This window comes from Podarcis cretensis (genome assembly GCF_951804945.1).
Source record: "Podarcis cretensis genome assembly, chromosome: Z".
Lineage (NCBI taxonomy): Eukaryota > Metazoa > Chordata > Lepidosauria > Squamata > Lacertidae > Podarcis > Podarcis cretensis.
In genome coordinates, this window is record NC_137184.1 from 46877379 (window position 1) to 46892901 (window position 15523).

Below are 15523 nucleotides of genomic sequence, written 5' to 3' on the forward strand. Positions count from 1 at the left end.
CCAGAAATACACAAGCCCAAGAAACAGAAGAGATGCCACACAAGATGAAAAAGGCTTAAAATCCCTTTTAATAATGCATTCCTGTAACAATCTTCAGACAAACTCAACCTGCTAGTGGACGATTACAACTCAGGTTCACATAAAGAAAGTCTCATACTTCTACACAAGACAGGCAAAGTTAGGGTTATACGAACAGTTGTTTCAACTTGAGTCTTCAACAGGAAACTTTAATTTGTCCAATAGATTGTACTTTTCTACCAGTAAAAAAAATGTTTTGTTTTTTTAAATGGTACAACACATTGAATAAGTCATCTCCATATCACCACCACCACTAACCTGGCCCTCCTGGCTGCACCAGCGAGCTACAATAAAGGAAAAAATGGTCCAGAGGAGAAAAGTGAAAAGCTACATGTTTATTCTTTAAAAAAACTAGTCCCCCGTCCCCCACATGATAAGCCGTTTGAAGCTACAGACATTTACAGACTCACAGGCCCTGCTCTACTGCTCTGGAAAAATATATCCAGAGAGCTGCATGAAGGCAGAACAGGCCTCCAATGGCAGCTGAGTTAGCTGGGGGCTGAACCTGTGTTGTGGTGCTTGGGAATGGGAGAGACATCAAGGTCCTAACCTGGCCTCTCACACTACACAGCTAGTGAAGCTTCCTGGGATCCATTTTCACATTGCATTTTGCAGGAATGCACCTTGTGGAATCGACTAAACCCTTTACAAATCTGGCTGGGTGCCCTTTTGCCATGGCCAGACCCCGGATGCACAAGGGAAGACCTTAAGGGGTGTCCCGATGGAATGGGCAGGAGACTGGACACGCCTCCCTCCCCATTTAGTACCGGCGACGCTTGTTCGGGCCAAAGTCCCCCCCAGGAGCTCCTCTGTTGAATCCCGGTGTGTTTCCTCCCATGGTTCCAAGTCCTTCCATTGCAGCGCCCTGGCCAAAGCGATCAGCGGGTGGCGGTGGAGTCTGAAGGAAAGTGAGGAGGGAAAAGAAGCTTGGGTTAGAAACATCCCTCAAGACTGACTGCAACTGTACAGACCCCATGCAACCTCCACTTAGTATGCTCTTCCCTCCTCCACCAATAGCCATTATGGGGGAACCACCAGGGCCCAAGAGGGCTTAGGAAGAACACATTAAACTGTGCACCAAAGCAACAGCACCTGAGTTCTCTCTGACTTCCAATCCCTTTTCATTTTCTGTCATGTCTTTTTTGGCAAAGATTGGAATAAAAATGCTTTTCAGTATCCAAAACAGAGCACAGAGCAGCACAAGGAGACAGGATAGTTGGGTACAACTAGAGGCATGCAAGGGTACCAATGCCACCAACATGGCACTGCCTGTTTGAGTCATCCAAAGGCACTGGCATAATGGCAATGTACAGGCAAGGCATGAAAAAGTGCAAATGCCTGCACTGTGCTTCAGCCTCCACAGCTGCTCTAAACACAGGAAGCCACCCCACTCTGCACTCAATGCAGCTTTATTTATTTAAAAAAAGTATAGGCTGCCATTCTGAGTAAATCTCGCCCAGGAAGTTTCTCTCATTTAAAAACATACTACTTCAGCAGCAATACAACTTCTCCAGGACACCCACACTAGTAGCTGATGCAAACTACTGTGCTGGATCACTTAAGCACACACCTACTTAGGTCTTCTGCCTTGTTCTTAAACAAGCATGCCCAGAAGGCGGGTACCTCATCAGCTACCCTGCCTGACACTGTCTTTGCAATGTGTTTGAGACTTGATTAGTTTCTCCAACCCACCACAGCCAAGGCAAAAGGGAATTTACTGCTTAGTAGCGTTGTGGTGTTGAGGGAGCCACCCAAACAGGCCAGGTATTGTGGCACAGGGAAACTAATGCTAGGAATCCACCCCAGTGAGGTTCATCCACGCAACAAATGCACAGCTGCCAAGTTAGGAAAAGGGGGAACACACGGCTTAGCTTCTTTGCTTCAGCCCCCTGCCAAACCATTAGTTGAATCATGTAGCTAGCTGATTCAAATCAACTTACAGAGAGAGAAGCTGCTCATGCAGATTCTTGCCTAGATCAAGGGTTTTGTAACCCACCCTCTCAGCCAAATCCTGCCTAATTGCACTTGGTTGACCTTACCATTCCCATGGCTCCATCAGGAATCATTGGCCCAGGACCAGCTGCAGGTGGTGGCCCTGCCGGAACACTGGTGGCTCCCATCGTCCCTCGGTTGTTCATGCCTATCGCACCTGAGGAAAAGCAAGGAGGCCTCTTGGTCTGTATACCCCTGAGGGTTAAGTGGCCACTGAAAGCTCAGCTCCCTTCCTGCACATATTCCTGCTGGTGAATAGCACCTGTGGCCCACCCAGAGCTCAGCTACCTGCTGACTTAGGAACCTGCAGCCACCACATAGAACAGCTGATGAAGCACAACCCAACCCAAAACATTAACAGGAGAGGAAAAACCACTTGCAGCTTACCTCCCATACCCATCTGTCCCATTCGCATATCTGGAGGCTCCCTCTGAAACAGAAAGACAAGCTTGCTTCAGACAACATCCCGACACCTCCTTCTGGCAGGGCACATAAAAGAAGCTTCTCTGTGCTATTGCCCAGGCCAAAAGGGGTTAGAAACTGTATGAAGTGTAGAAGCTGACCCTCACCACCCCACCAGGTGAAGCAAGTCCCCTACCGCATCAGGGAAGGCCCCCTTAAATCCTTCTTGCCGCCTCATCATCTCTTCCTGCTGCCTCCTCATCTCTTCCTCACGGCGCCTGCGTTCCTCCTCTTGCCTGCAAGGAAGGCTCCCATATAGTCACACCAATTGTGTGATATCAAACAATTCAGACTTGCTTATGCACAAGCTACAGGTGCTCTCAGACACTTCTTGGCAACAGCCTTGCCCTTACACAGTCCTACCAATTACCAGCACATCTCAAGTAAATTCACAGACAGGTGTGACTCATTCCCTGCTCACCTGAGTTCCAGTTGTTTACGCTTCTGCACCTCCTGGTTGTGCAGCTCCTCCATTCTCCTAAGTTCTTCCTGGCGCCTCATTAAGTCTGGAAAAAACATCCACAGGGGTGACAGGTCAGGGTGCCTGCACTACCTGCTCCCAGCAAACTGCAAAGGCCATCGCCATTCTGCTTCTCACCTTGCCTCATGAGCATGACCTGATGCTCATGACGAGCTGCCTCCATTTCCATCTCCAGCTTCTCCCGTGCTTCTTTGATGTTGCGATCCACTTGCTCTTGCTGCTGCTTTTCCATCTCAATCAGGGCCTTCCAACGCATAGCATACTCATACTCAAAGGAACCGGGCTGTGCAAAACGGGGAGGTTGCTCACGCTCCCTGCAACAGCAAGGTGGAAAAAATCCAGTCACTTAGGAGAAGGCAACTTGAGTTAGTGAGAGTCACAGGACTGGGGTCAAGGCAGAAAGTAAAGTTTACAGGCAAGCAGCTTGCATCATGAATGTTTCTGAGAAAGGGAATCAAGCTTAGATAGCTACTAAGTTTGCTTTATGCATCCTACCACTATGCTTAGCAAAAGCCAAAAAAAAAAAAAGGTGAAAAAACACTTGCATGCTGCTTTCTGTTACATTTTTATGTTTCTGGAAGCCACTTTATAGAAATTGGTGTGAAAACAGTAATAAATCCATTTAATAACAATGGTATTTCCCAGAAAAATGTAACTGTCCTCAGATGAGCTTCCCCTAAGAAGGCACCACTTCTCCTCCTTCCACAGGGTACTTACTTGTGATATTGTTGGTTTTTGATGACAAGTTTTTCTGGCAGTCCCTCTTCATCATCATACTGATCCATGGGCTCCACAGTCACAGGTCGAGGGAACCTGTCAATGAAAATTGTATCCACCTAAATAAATGCCAACCTCTTTAAAGGCAAAAATCCAAGAGCTAGCAGCAGCCTTTGCTTAGAGTACAGGCTTAGGCATGATCAGGGCCTTCCTTAGCATAGTTACCAACACTCTTTCCCTGAAGCTGAATGCTGCTGCCTCCTGGGACCAATAAGGACTCCCAGGTGAAAAACAATGTTCAGAGATAAGAAGCACTAAAGCAGCATAATAGAGACCTGAGATTCTGCTGTGGCCAGCAATCCATAATACCTTTGATCCAGCCTTGCAAATAATATTTGACTGGGCAAACCACCATGTGTCCTGTGGTGCTCAAAAAGCATCTCTTATAAAGGTATGAGCACCAAATGTAGAGCCCACAATTTTCTGGTTGTAGTTCTTGTTCTACCAGCCCTGTTCAACATAAGCAATGACTGGTGATGAGTAAAACTGCAATACTGTATTTCTTCATTTAGCTCTGTAGACACAGATAGAGAATATCACTTAAGATTCAGGCCCACTGAATAAATGCACTCTTTATTGCCCTCTACTGGTAAGGCGTTTCCGTGTGCTGCGCTGGTGCTGGATCGCCAGAGCAGCTTCGTCACACTGGCCACGTGACCCGGAAGTGTCTTTGGACAGCGCTGGCTCCCAGCCTCTTAAGTGATATGAGCGCACAACCCTAGAGTCGGACACGACTGGTCCGTAGGGGCAGGGGTACCTTTACCTTTACTGGTAAGACACACACACACACCGCCCTAAGTCAAAAGACCTGGTTTCTTTTATTGCACTTACAATAGTAAACTAGAATAACTTACGTGGTTAGCAAGAAGGAACCCTCACTACATCTGTCCAGGGCTTTTCTAGCAGCCGGCTTTCCAGAAAATTCTACAATGCCTTTCCCAGAAGGTCTGCCTCTGTCATCCACAATGACCACAGCCCTCTCCACTTGGCCAAACATTGAGAAGGCCTCCTCCAGAAGCTCATTGGACACAAACTGTGGCAGGTTCCTGACAGTCAGTGAGGCACTGTGGCATGCAAAGCGCACGCGCAACTGCTTCCCACGCAGGGGCATGTTGTCCAGCTCCACTTTTGCAATCTCAGCCAGAGTTCGAGTTTCCTGGAGACAAAAACACACACGCACCACCCATTAAAGCCCACCACACCAGAATTATTTCAAGTGGGTAAATAATCCACCAGCTCACTGCTACTGGACCAAGCACCTCCCTGAAGAGACAAAGGGGTAGGCACTCCCTAACAAAGCACATATTACGGGAAAAACAATTTTATTCCCAAAGAGAGTGGAATGGAGAGTGTAGGGAGCCCAGCAAAGAGAACACTTTGGCATTACAAATAGCCAGGACTTGAGAGAAGAGATGAAAATCAGGGAACCGATGAATGCATGACTCTCATGGGAGAGTAGATCCAAACACACTTGAGAAAAGGGAGCCCAAGATTTTCCAACTGGAACTTTTCATGTGTGACATTTAGGGCACACACTTGTAAGCTACTCTTAAAAATACAGCATACCTAGCGCCTCAACACTGGAGTAACAACAATTAGCAGAACAGAGTGGGAAAGTACTATGTGGCATAGGATCTGGGATGCAAAATAAATTCTTTATACATCAGACTTTGGGAGGGATCCAAAATCAAGGACAAAGAAAAGGAAAGAAAACCAGATATAAAATTCATTATATTCACAATCCATTTTTGGTTGTTGTTGTTGTACTTGTTACTATGGAGAGTAGTAACAGGCTCTTTTTTAAAAAATCTGCTTTGTTTACAAATAACTAGATGTTACCATTAAGGTCTTACATAATCTCACGTGTAGATGAAGTTACTAAGAATTTCAAACGGCAGCATATTTCACAGGAGATTAAATCCACAGGCCTTCTAATATACAGTACCTTATTTTCTGAGTTATTTTTTAAAAATTACTATGGACCAGATTTGATAATAAATCTTTATCCAACTCCTCTGAATATTTTCTTTTCCTTACAATAACCATCCTGGCAGCCAGCAATATATATACATACATACATAGAGAGATAAAATCAATTATTTATCCAAACAGTCTTCATTTGGCCCATCCCATATCCCCATGAAAGCTAATGAGGTACCAATTCACCACCTCTCCAAAAGCTGACACTGAATGATATTCCCACCATAAGCAGAAATGCATGCCTTTATTTTTTTTGCAACAGAAGTACTTTGGAGAGAAATTGGGGCTTATATACGATAAGATCACTAGTGTACAATGCCACCTTAAAAATATCTTGAGAGTAGATTGTTGAATCCTTGCTGAAATTGATTTTATAGGCCTCTTGTTCCATATTCTTTCCCATTTTATAGGCTAAACATCATAATAAAAATCCTTTTTCTAACATTTTATAAACCTGTTAAATGGACCCCTGACCATTAGGTCCAGCCGTGGCCAACTCTGGGGTTGCGGCCCTCATCTCGCTTTATAGGCCGAGGGAGCCGGCGTACAGCTTCTGGGTCATGTGGCCAGCATGACTAAGCCGCTTCTGGCGAACCAGAGCAGCGCACAGAAACGCTGTTTATCTTCCCACTGGAGCGGTACCTATTTATCTACTTGCACTTTGACGTGCTTTCGAACTGCTAGGTTGGCAGGAGCAGGGCGAGCAACGGGAGCTCACCCCGTCGCAGGGATTCGAACCGCCGACCTTCCGATCAGCAAGTCCTAGGCTCTGTGGTTTAACTCACAGTGCCACCCGCGTCCCATAAACCTGTTAGATCATGTCTAATTTTGTTAATATTTTATAAATGTGGATGATATGTCATTTTGCATTAAATTTATGTGCAAAATCTGGTGTTTAAACGTTATTAAACAGCAAGTTAAAAGAAAGAACTAATTCAGTTTACTATAGAGAGCATACCTGCCCAAGTTCAAATCAGGAGTGAATATTTAATGCTTACACAGTTGTACTGTTCATTCTTTATTTTAATGCTTCTAAATTATAAGGTTTTGATTAAAAAAAATTACTGTAACAAGTACCGTATTTTTCCCTCTATAACACGCAGATTTTTTCTTCTAAAAAGGAAGGGGAAATGTCTGTGCGTGTTATTGAGCGAATGTGTGGTCCCTGGAGCCAAATGGCGCGAGTGGAGGCAAAAAAAAGCAGGCAAAAATCAAATCGCGCGTCTCTGAGAAGGGAAACCTGAAAAGAGGAAGCGGCTGCTTTCCTGCATTCTGCCTCAGGGTCTTACTGCCCACCCACCTCTGTTTCCTTGCTGTGTTTGCTCAAACGGAACAAAGAGCAGGGAAAGCCCCTCCCCTCCAGGCAAGCAGAGGGGAAAGCAGAGTGTCTCTCCTGCTGCTGAAAACATGCAGGAGGGAGAGAGAGAGAGAGAGAGAGAGCGCACTTTTGCCTTCCTTTCCTCCCTCCCATTATACCCCTCTCCTGCATTCTTAGCCAGCTGCTTCTCTGCACACCCCTCTCGTGCTCCTTGTCCGTTCTGTGTTTTTCCTTCCCTCCCCCCTTAAAATGTGGTTAAAAAGCATGGATCCACATGGATCCTCAGGATCTTTGCATTGGATCACCCCAAATTCACCATCAGATCACATAGCATGTCCATGGCTACAGCCTGCCCCCCAAAAATCACGCACCCACTGTTGCCTGGGGCTGCAATGGTGCAAAAACGTGGTTAAAAAGCATGGATCTACATGGATCCTCAGGATCTTTGCATTTGGTCACCCCAAATTCACCATCAGATCACATGTCTGTGGCCACAGCATGAAGCACAAAAATGATACATCCACTGTTTCATTCAGAATGTTTTTTCCCTTGTTTTCCTCCTCTAAAAACGATGTGCGTGTTATGGTCAGGTGCGTGTTATAGAGCGAAAAATACGGTACTTAAGACTAGGCCTTCTTCCTTCACTGAATTAGCCATTTTATTTTTTTTCTTTTGTATTTCTTAAACAACTAATTTAAAAAATACAGAATATAAACCAGCTCATCATTGCCCTCCCACCTTGATATATTCCTTTGACACATTATGTATGATTGAAGATCAAGAGTTTGCACATCTCCTCTTCCTCAGTTCTAGAAATACTAGCCTGGAAGCACAGACTAAGAACATTAACAGGTCAGCTCTGCCAGCATTGTAAGTTCAAAAGCCTATGGACAGCAGCCACCAAGAAAGCTCTCAAGAGCTTCTTCATCTCTTTATGTACACAGCTGGAAGCTCCATGTGCGAAACTCAGCTAGAACTGAGCAGCTAGGGATTCTGGAGCTACTGGGGAATCAACTAGCATAATCCATTAAGCTTGCATGCCATAATGATCACTTCCCTAGGGAAGATGTTCTGCTTTCTGCCAGTGCAACCCAGGCCCCCCTGTAAACAACTGGTTTTCTCACAATCCTCATAAAATTCCAGGACCAGAGGCATTAAGGATTATTCTGTAAGTCCTAACTCAGAAACATCACGCGAGAGTCTGCTTCCACAAAAGAAAGTGCCACATGCAGCATTCACAGTGCACACAATATGAAACCATGCACTGGCCATTCAAGCCCACGTGGCTAGCACTAAAAGCAGCACTACTTTCGCCAAACCATAGGAATCCTTAGCACACTATAGCCACTCACCAGCCTGATAAAGCCAAAGCCTTTGTCCTTATGAATGAAGACTTCTCCAGCCTTCCCATATTTTTCAAACAGCTTCCTCATCTCTTCTTCTGTGATATCTGGGGGCAGGTTCCCCACAAACAGGCGACTTCTCTGTGTGAAGGTCTTTTCGCCAGGTTTTCGGAAATTCTTCATGTCAATTGTCAGGCCTTCATCTGAGGGGAATAAGGTACAGAATCGCTCTACAAAATTGGGGGAACAAACGCTGAGTGTTAACACATTGAAGAGCACAAAGGTCACAACATTCACCCAGTCTCCCAACACACATCCAGTCTTAACTATTTTAGCAGCAACTGCAGGTCAACACAAGTCGGAGGCCCTGGGAGTTGAAGAGTCAGCCCCATAGCAGCCTTTGCCCTGCGCAGATGAAAGATATGGCCCATTGACTGAAAATGCAAAGCCACCTGCAGGACAGCCAGAGCACTGCAAATGCTGGAAGGATAGGTCCAAAACAAAGATTTTTAGCAGCACTTACATGACAGTGCTGGTAGGAAGCTTTCCAGCACACAGCAGCAGATGGGAGAGTGTGGCTCCAAATACAGCCTGCAAATTTACAATCTGGAGGAAGCAACTCAAGATACAGTCAAATAGCAATGCCAGTTAGAACACATTACCCATTGTCTTAAAAGACTGATCAGAATCAAAGCCCAACACCAGTCTTTCTGGGTGTTTGAAGGAGGCCACATATTGCTGTGATAGAAAAAGGACTCGAGCATTAAGAGGTGAGAAAGTGCTCAGAAGCCAGAGGAACTGCAGCAAATGAAGAAGCGAGCATCCAAGTCCAGTTGTAGAAAGAAAGCCATAATGTTCATTAAGTGCAGAAAGAAGCAAACCATCTTAGAAAGCAACCCAATCAGCCACAGAAGCATAAGCTAAGCCATGTCTCCATCCACCATTTAGCTATACCTATAATCTACAAAGCCCTGAACTCCTAGCAATTTAAAAATAATCATGCATTCTTAGACCACTAGCAACCAAATCATTAAGTTATGCCAGCTTAGTTTGCAAGTCACATTAAGGATTTGAAGTATAAGCAATCCTCATGTGCTGAAGGGATTTGCTGTTAATGCTAATATTGGGAGGGGGGGGGGATACACCCTTTAAGAGTCAATCCAACAGTAACCTCTGGTGACCTGAGGCAGACATGTTAAGTACCTATCTAAAGTCGCAAGAAATCACACCAGATCTGGTTGAAAAATTCCCACCTCATATATGCTTTCTGTGTCACTGAGCTTGTTCTCACCAGCCTAAGACTTTCAAACCAAGCTGTGATTCAATCATGCAACTGAACAACAGTAGCTTTGAAAACAGTAGCTTCTGCAAGTACACAATGAACAGAATATTTTTGGAACACACAGTGGTGACCAGGTCCAAAGGAAGACTAATACCTTGCACTATCTATAGGAGATCTAACCATATGACTATGACATCTCCAAAGATACCAAAATGACTTGTATGGGTTTGTTCCACTGGCCACTCACAATAAGTTTGTGTGTAATTCCCTGGAGCCAGAGGGCCACTTCACACTTAGTAAACAAGTAAAGGTGAAATAAAGTGCAATCACAAGCCTCCCATGTGGAAGAGAATTGGAACAGGTGCTGTGTTTTTCAAACTATGTCCCAAATGAAGTGCTGCAAGAAAGGACACCACCTCCAGTGTGGATGTTACCCAAGGAAGCCGCCACTCACTTTGGTTGTTGGCCTGCTGTCCATTAGCTGGGGGAGGTTGTTGTTGCTGCTGCTGCTGTTGTTGGTGCTGATGCTGCTTCCTCGGAGTGTGGTTTTGCTTCTCCATAGCGAAGCCCTTGTTGCCCTGCATCTTCAAACCTGGGAGGGGGGAAAGAATTAAATATAAGTACAATGAACCCACAACCAAAGTGTCAGAGGACACATTTTTCTTCCCACAAGATCAGGGGTTGAAATACCAGCACCTTCTGTTACAAATGATCTTTCCTGATGGAGTTGGAGGTTGGGGACTGTGTGTCTGGTACTTTGGAGAGCTGCAACAAATCCAATCCAGTGGGTGGCAGCTTTGTTAGCTCACAAATGGAAGAAGCCTCAAAGCTCAGGGGCAGAATATGTGCTTTGCTTGCAGAGGGGTCCACTTTTACTCCTTGGCTTCACCATCTGAGAACTACTCTCAAGGCATAGGGCTAGAAAGAGACTATGGGAAGTCACTAATAAATAGTAATAATAATACAGTGGTGCCTCGCGAGACGAAATTAATCCGTTCCGTGAGGCTCTTCGTATAGCGGTTTTTTCGTCTTGCGAAGCAAGCCCATTGACAGCTTAGCGGATTAGCGCTATTAGCGGCTTTTAGCGATCAGCTGATAAGCGGCTTAGGAAAAGGGGGAAAAACCCCGCAGGAACTCGCAAGACATTTTCGTCTTGCGAAGCAAGCCCATAGGGAAATTCGTTTTGCGAAGCGCCTCCAAAACGGAAAACCCTTTCGTCTAGCGGGTTTTCCGTCTTGCGAGGCGTTCGTCTTGCGGGGCACCACTGTAAATTATTTATACCCCACCCATCTGGCTGGGTTCCTCCAGCCACTTCGGGTGACTCCCAACAGAATATTAAAAACACGGTAAAACATCAAGCATTAAAAACTTCCCTAAACAGGACTGCCTCAGGTGTCTTCTAAAAGTCTGATAGTTGTTTATTTCCATGATATCTGATGGGAGGGCGTTCCACAGGGCAGGTGCCACTACCGAGAAGGCCCTCTGCCTGGTTCTCTGTAATCTCACTTCTCGCAGTGAGGGAACCACCAGAAGGCCATCGGAGCTGGACCTCAGTGTCCGGGCTGACCAATGGGGCTGGAGATGCTCCTTCTTGTATACTGGGCTGAGGCCGTTTAAGGCTTTAAAGGTCAGCACCAACACTTTGAATTGTGCTCAGAAACATACTGGGAGCAAATGTAGGTCTTTCACGACCAGTGTTATATGGTCTTGGCAGCCACTCCCAGTCACCAGTCTAGCTGCCGCATTCTGATTAGTTGTAGTTTCCGAGTCACCTACAAAGGCAGCCCCACATAGAGCGTATTACAGTAGTCCAAGCAGGAGATAACCACTCTGGTGAGACAGTCTGCGGGCAGGTAGGGTCCCAGCCTGCATACCAGATGGAGCTGGTAGACAGCTGCCCTGGACACAGAATTGAACTGTGCCCCCACAGACAGCTATGAGTCCAAAATGACTCCCAGGCTATGCACCTGGTCCTTCAGAGGCAGTTACCCCATTCCGGACCCCATCCCCCCAAAACAGTACTTCTGTCTTGTCAGGATTCAACCTCAATCTGTTAGCTGCCATCCATGTTCCAACTGCCTCCAGACTCACACAGGGCATTCACTACCTTCACTGGTTCTGATTTAAAAGAGAGGTAGAACTGGGTATCATCCGCATACTGATGAACACCCAGCCCAAACCCCCTGATGATCCCTTCCAGTGGCTTTATATAGATATTAAAAAGCATGGGGGAGAGGACGGAACCCTGAGGCACCCCACAAGTGAGAGCCCACTCATCCCCCAACACCACTTTCTGGACACAGCCCAGGAGGTAGGAGCGGAGCCACTGTATAATAGTGCCCCCAGCTCCTCTAGACGGTTCAGAAGCATGCCATGGTTGATGGTATCAAAGGCCACTGAGAGATCCAGAAGAACTAGGAAACAGCTTATCGACCAGCATGACCAAAGCAGCTTCAGTCACATGATGAGGCCTGAATCCTGACTGGAAGGGATCCAAATGATCCGCATCCTCCAGGTGTGCCTGGAGTTGTTCAGCAACCACCCGCTCAATCACCTTGCCCTAGAATGGAAGATTTGAGACTGGGTGATATTTGGCCATATTGGCTAGGCCCAAAGATGGTTTTATAAGAAGCGGTTTAATAACTGCCTCTTTCAGCGGGTCTGGGAAGGCTCCCTCACAGAGGGAAAAATTCACCACCCCACAGAGCCCATTGCCCAGCCCACTTTTATGAGCCAGGATGGGCAAGGATCAAGGAGATAGGTGGTCAGTTTCACTCATCCAAGCAGCCTGTCCACATCCTTGGAGGTAACAGATTGGAGTTGATCCCATGCAACTTGACTAGACAGGAGTCTAGCACTCTCCCGCCCCAGCCCTGCTTCCACAGTGGAATCTACCTCTTTCTGAATCTGAGTGACTTTATCTGCAAAAAACTTTGCATAATCATTGCATGAGATCTTGGGGACCTTACCAGGCCCCAATGGCGAAGGTGGTTCCGTTAGACTGTGAACCACCTGAGTCTCCTGCTGCTGTTTTCTGCAGATGCAATAGAGGCAGTGAAGAAGGTCCTCTTCACCGATGCTATCGCCACTTGGTAGGCTCAATGCTGATCTCTAAGCCATGTTCGGTCTGATTCAGAATGAGTTTTCCGCTACCAGCGCTCTAGCCGCCTCAGTTATTATTTCATCGCCCTCAGCTCTGGAGAAAACCACGAGGCTGTCTGGGCTCCATGCAATTGGAAAGAGGGAGCTTCACAGTCAATAGCCCTGGTTAACTCTGCATTCCAGTGGGCCACCAGGGAATCAGCTGAAAGGCCATCAACATGGGATAAAATATCCCCTATCACTCTCTGGAAACCATTTGGATCCATTAAGTGGCAGGGGCGGACTGTCCGAATTGTTCCCATCCAGCACCGAGCCAAGCAGGCCAACAGCTGCAGTCCAGAGAGCAGAAAACAGCAGCTTGGGTTGACTGGCCATATCTCAAGCAGGTCCAAAGTCACCTGTGTGGCACACAAGAAGAGCCCTGCTGGACCAGCATCCTATCTCTTTGCAGTGGAGAACGTGATACCTCTGGGAAGCTCACAGGGCAACAACCCTCTCCCACTATTGTTCCCCAGCAACTGGCATCCAATAGGCATACTGCCTCTGGTCCTGGAAATCATACACAGCTCATTATTGTTAACGACCAATGCCACATATCTCCTCCTTTGCGAGTTTTCCCATTCCTCATCTGAAGCACCTACCTCAACAACCATCATAACATCTTAATGCCAGCCAAGTTCAGAGTTTCACTATACAAATATGTGAAGATGTCTTTCCTTTTGCGTGTGCTGAATCGTTTCACTGGGTGCTGCCAGGCCAGGCAACTTTTGCCAAAGCGATTCCCCTGCAGGTAGTTTCGAGCTACAACCACCCTCAGGTGTACTGACTCGCCTCCACGGGAGCAGCTGCCCGGAAACACCCAGGGGGGCTCCATGCTGACAAAGGCAGCGCTAGCAACACGAAGGAGCCAACAAACAAAAAGCCCTGCTCGGTCAGGCATCCCCCAGAAAGCCCCTGGAACTGGCCCAGGTCCCCTACTCCCCACACCGCCGCTGCCGCGCGCAAACAGCAACCCTCCAGCAAACTGGCTCCTTCATAAACACGCGGCCTCCGATTCCGGGAGGCGATGCCACTACTCCGCGGAAGCCTCAGGACGGGTCGCTGAACAAAGCCCCAAAATACATAATGAAAACAAGAAGCAGGCAAACCAATAGCCCTCCCCCTTCAACACACGCACACTCCGCCCCACCTTACTAGTGTACTACTACCGCCGAAAGCTTTCCCGCCGACCCCATCCGCCCCGAGAACCCAGAAAAGGCAGCGGACAGCCTGGCCCCACCACGGATCTCCTTCTCGCCGCAGCTTCCGCGGTCCAAAACCGGAGGCTGCGTCTCTTCGCCGCGCACGAGACTTCGCCGACGGACCTCCGTTTCTCGGAACCGGTCCCTCGGGTACTTGGCCCGGCAATCGGGACAGGGAGGAGGAGGCAGCGCCGACTTCTTCCAAACCCCTGAAGAGAGAGAGGTGGACGGGGCGAGAAGAGGGACAAGGGGTCTTTTGGGGTGGGGGCTCCCGGACCAGGCGTGAGGGGGAGGTAGGCCGCGCATGCGCTCGCTCGCTCACTCACTCGGTCGCTCGCTCGCTCCTGCCTTGCCCGCGGCTGCTTCTTCCTTCACCTCAGGCGGCGGCGAAGAGGCCCAGCGGCGCTACAGAAGCCCCGGCCTAGATTTGCCCGCCTTTGCCGGCAGGTGCCTTTCTCCTCCTCCGCCCCCGCCTCGTCCCTCAGCCGGACCCCGGCTCGCAAATGCCGCGCTTGCTTGCTCGCCGGCCGGCCAGCCAGGCAGCCTCGGCCTCCTCACCTCAGGAAAAGCCGCTGAGAGGAACGAGGGAGGAGGAAGAGGAGGGGGGTCCGCCAAAAAGGAGCGGGGGGAGGGGAAAAGGCGCGCGCGGCCGGAAACCGTTCTCCCGAGCTTGCTGCGCTCGCCCCACCTTCCGCCGCCGAACTGATTGGCCGACGGGGCTCCGGCGGGCTTGCGCTGAGTGGCCGCTGGTGACGCCGGTCGGAGGCGTTCGCCTGGGCGGGAGTGGGCCCTCGCGCGTCCTATTGGCCTCGCTCATCGCCCCCCCGCAGCCCGCGCAAACGGCAGCCAATGGCGGGCTGAGGGGCGTTTTAGGTTCCCCCCCCTCTGTGCCTCTTTCCCACAGCAAGTTTGGGTGAGAGGCGAGAAAGGGACAAAGGGGGCAGGAAAAGGGGAGGCGGTGGGTGGCTGGAAATGAGGAGCGAGCGTCGTGACGGCGCCGCGGGGCCCTGCGCAGGCGCGGTAGAAAAAGGCGCTGTTACTTAAAGCAGCAGTGCCGCGGATTTGGGTCCGTCTGCAGGGGGCGTTGGAGCGCGCTCTGGCGTTAAAGTCCCTGCCTTTTAAGCATGTACTGTGCATAAGCGTGGGCGGGTGGAACTCTTGTCCACATGATGCCCAGGAGCAGCTGCAAAAATGTGCTGGGTTTGGCAATAGGATTGTGCGCACCGATCCTGTGCATTATTTTTTTCCACTTAAGAGGGAGGTAAGTGCGGTTTAAAAACTCAAAAATGCATAAAACAGTAGCAAGCAAAACAGTACCTCCGTCCAATAATGGGTTTGGGAAGGTGGTTTGCAGCCCAATATTAATTGCATCTATATCCCACTTTTTCCTCCAAGGATATCATGCTGGCTCACACCACTCTCAATTAATCCCAACAGCAACCCTGTGAGGTAGTTACAGATAGGTAG

At 48.3% G+C, this 15523-nt stretch overlaps 1 protein-coding gene across 5 annotated transcripts; it reads right to left on the reverse strand.

The window, feature by feature from the left end:
- Window positions 1-47: 47 nt before the first annotated feature.
- NONO (non-POU domain containing octamer binding) lies at window positions 48-14719 on the reverse strand. Of its 5 annotated transcripts, none has more exons than XM_079963008.1 (11): window positions 14379-14719; window positions 10168-10305; window positions 8441-8634; window positions 4645-4946; window positions 3731-3826; window positions 3131-3327; window positions 2954-3038; window positions 2669-2768; window positions 2458-2500; window positions 2118-2227; window positions 48-976 (listed from the first exon to the last, which is right to left on the reverse strand). In XM_079963008.1, the coding sequence occupies exons 2-11, from the start codon at window positions 10295-10297 to the stop codon at window positions 839-841; spliced, it is 1395 nt and encodes a 464-aa protein (XP_079819134.1). In that variant the 5' UTR covers window positions 10298-10305; window positions 14379-14719; the 3' UTR covers window positions 48-838. The 5 variants fall into 5 exon arrangements, with proteins under 5 accessions (XP_079819134.1, XP_079819131.1, XP_079819130.1 ...); XM_079963005.1 differs by having other exon boundaries at window positions 8441-8661; window positions 14383-14717; XM_079963004.1 differs by having other exon boundaries at window positions 8441-8661; window positions 14379-14717.
- Window positions 14720-15523: the final 804 nt, after the last annotated feature.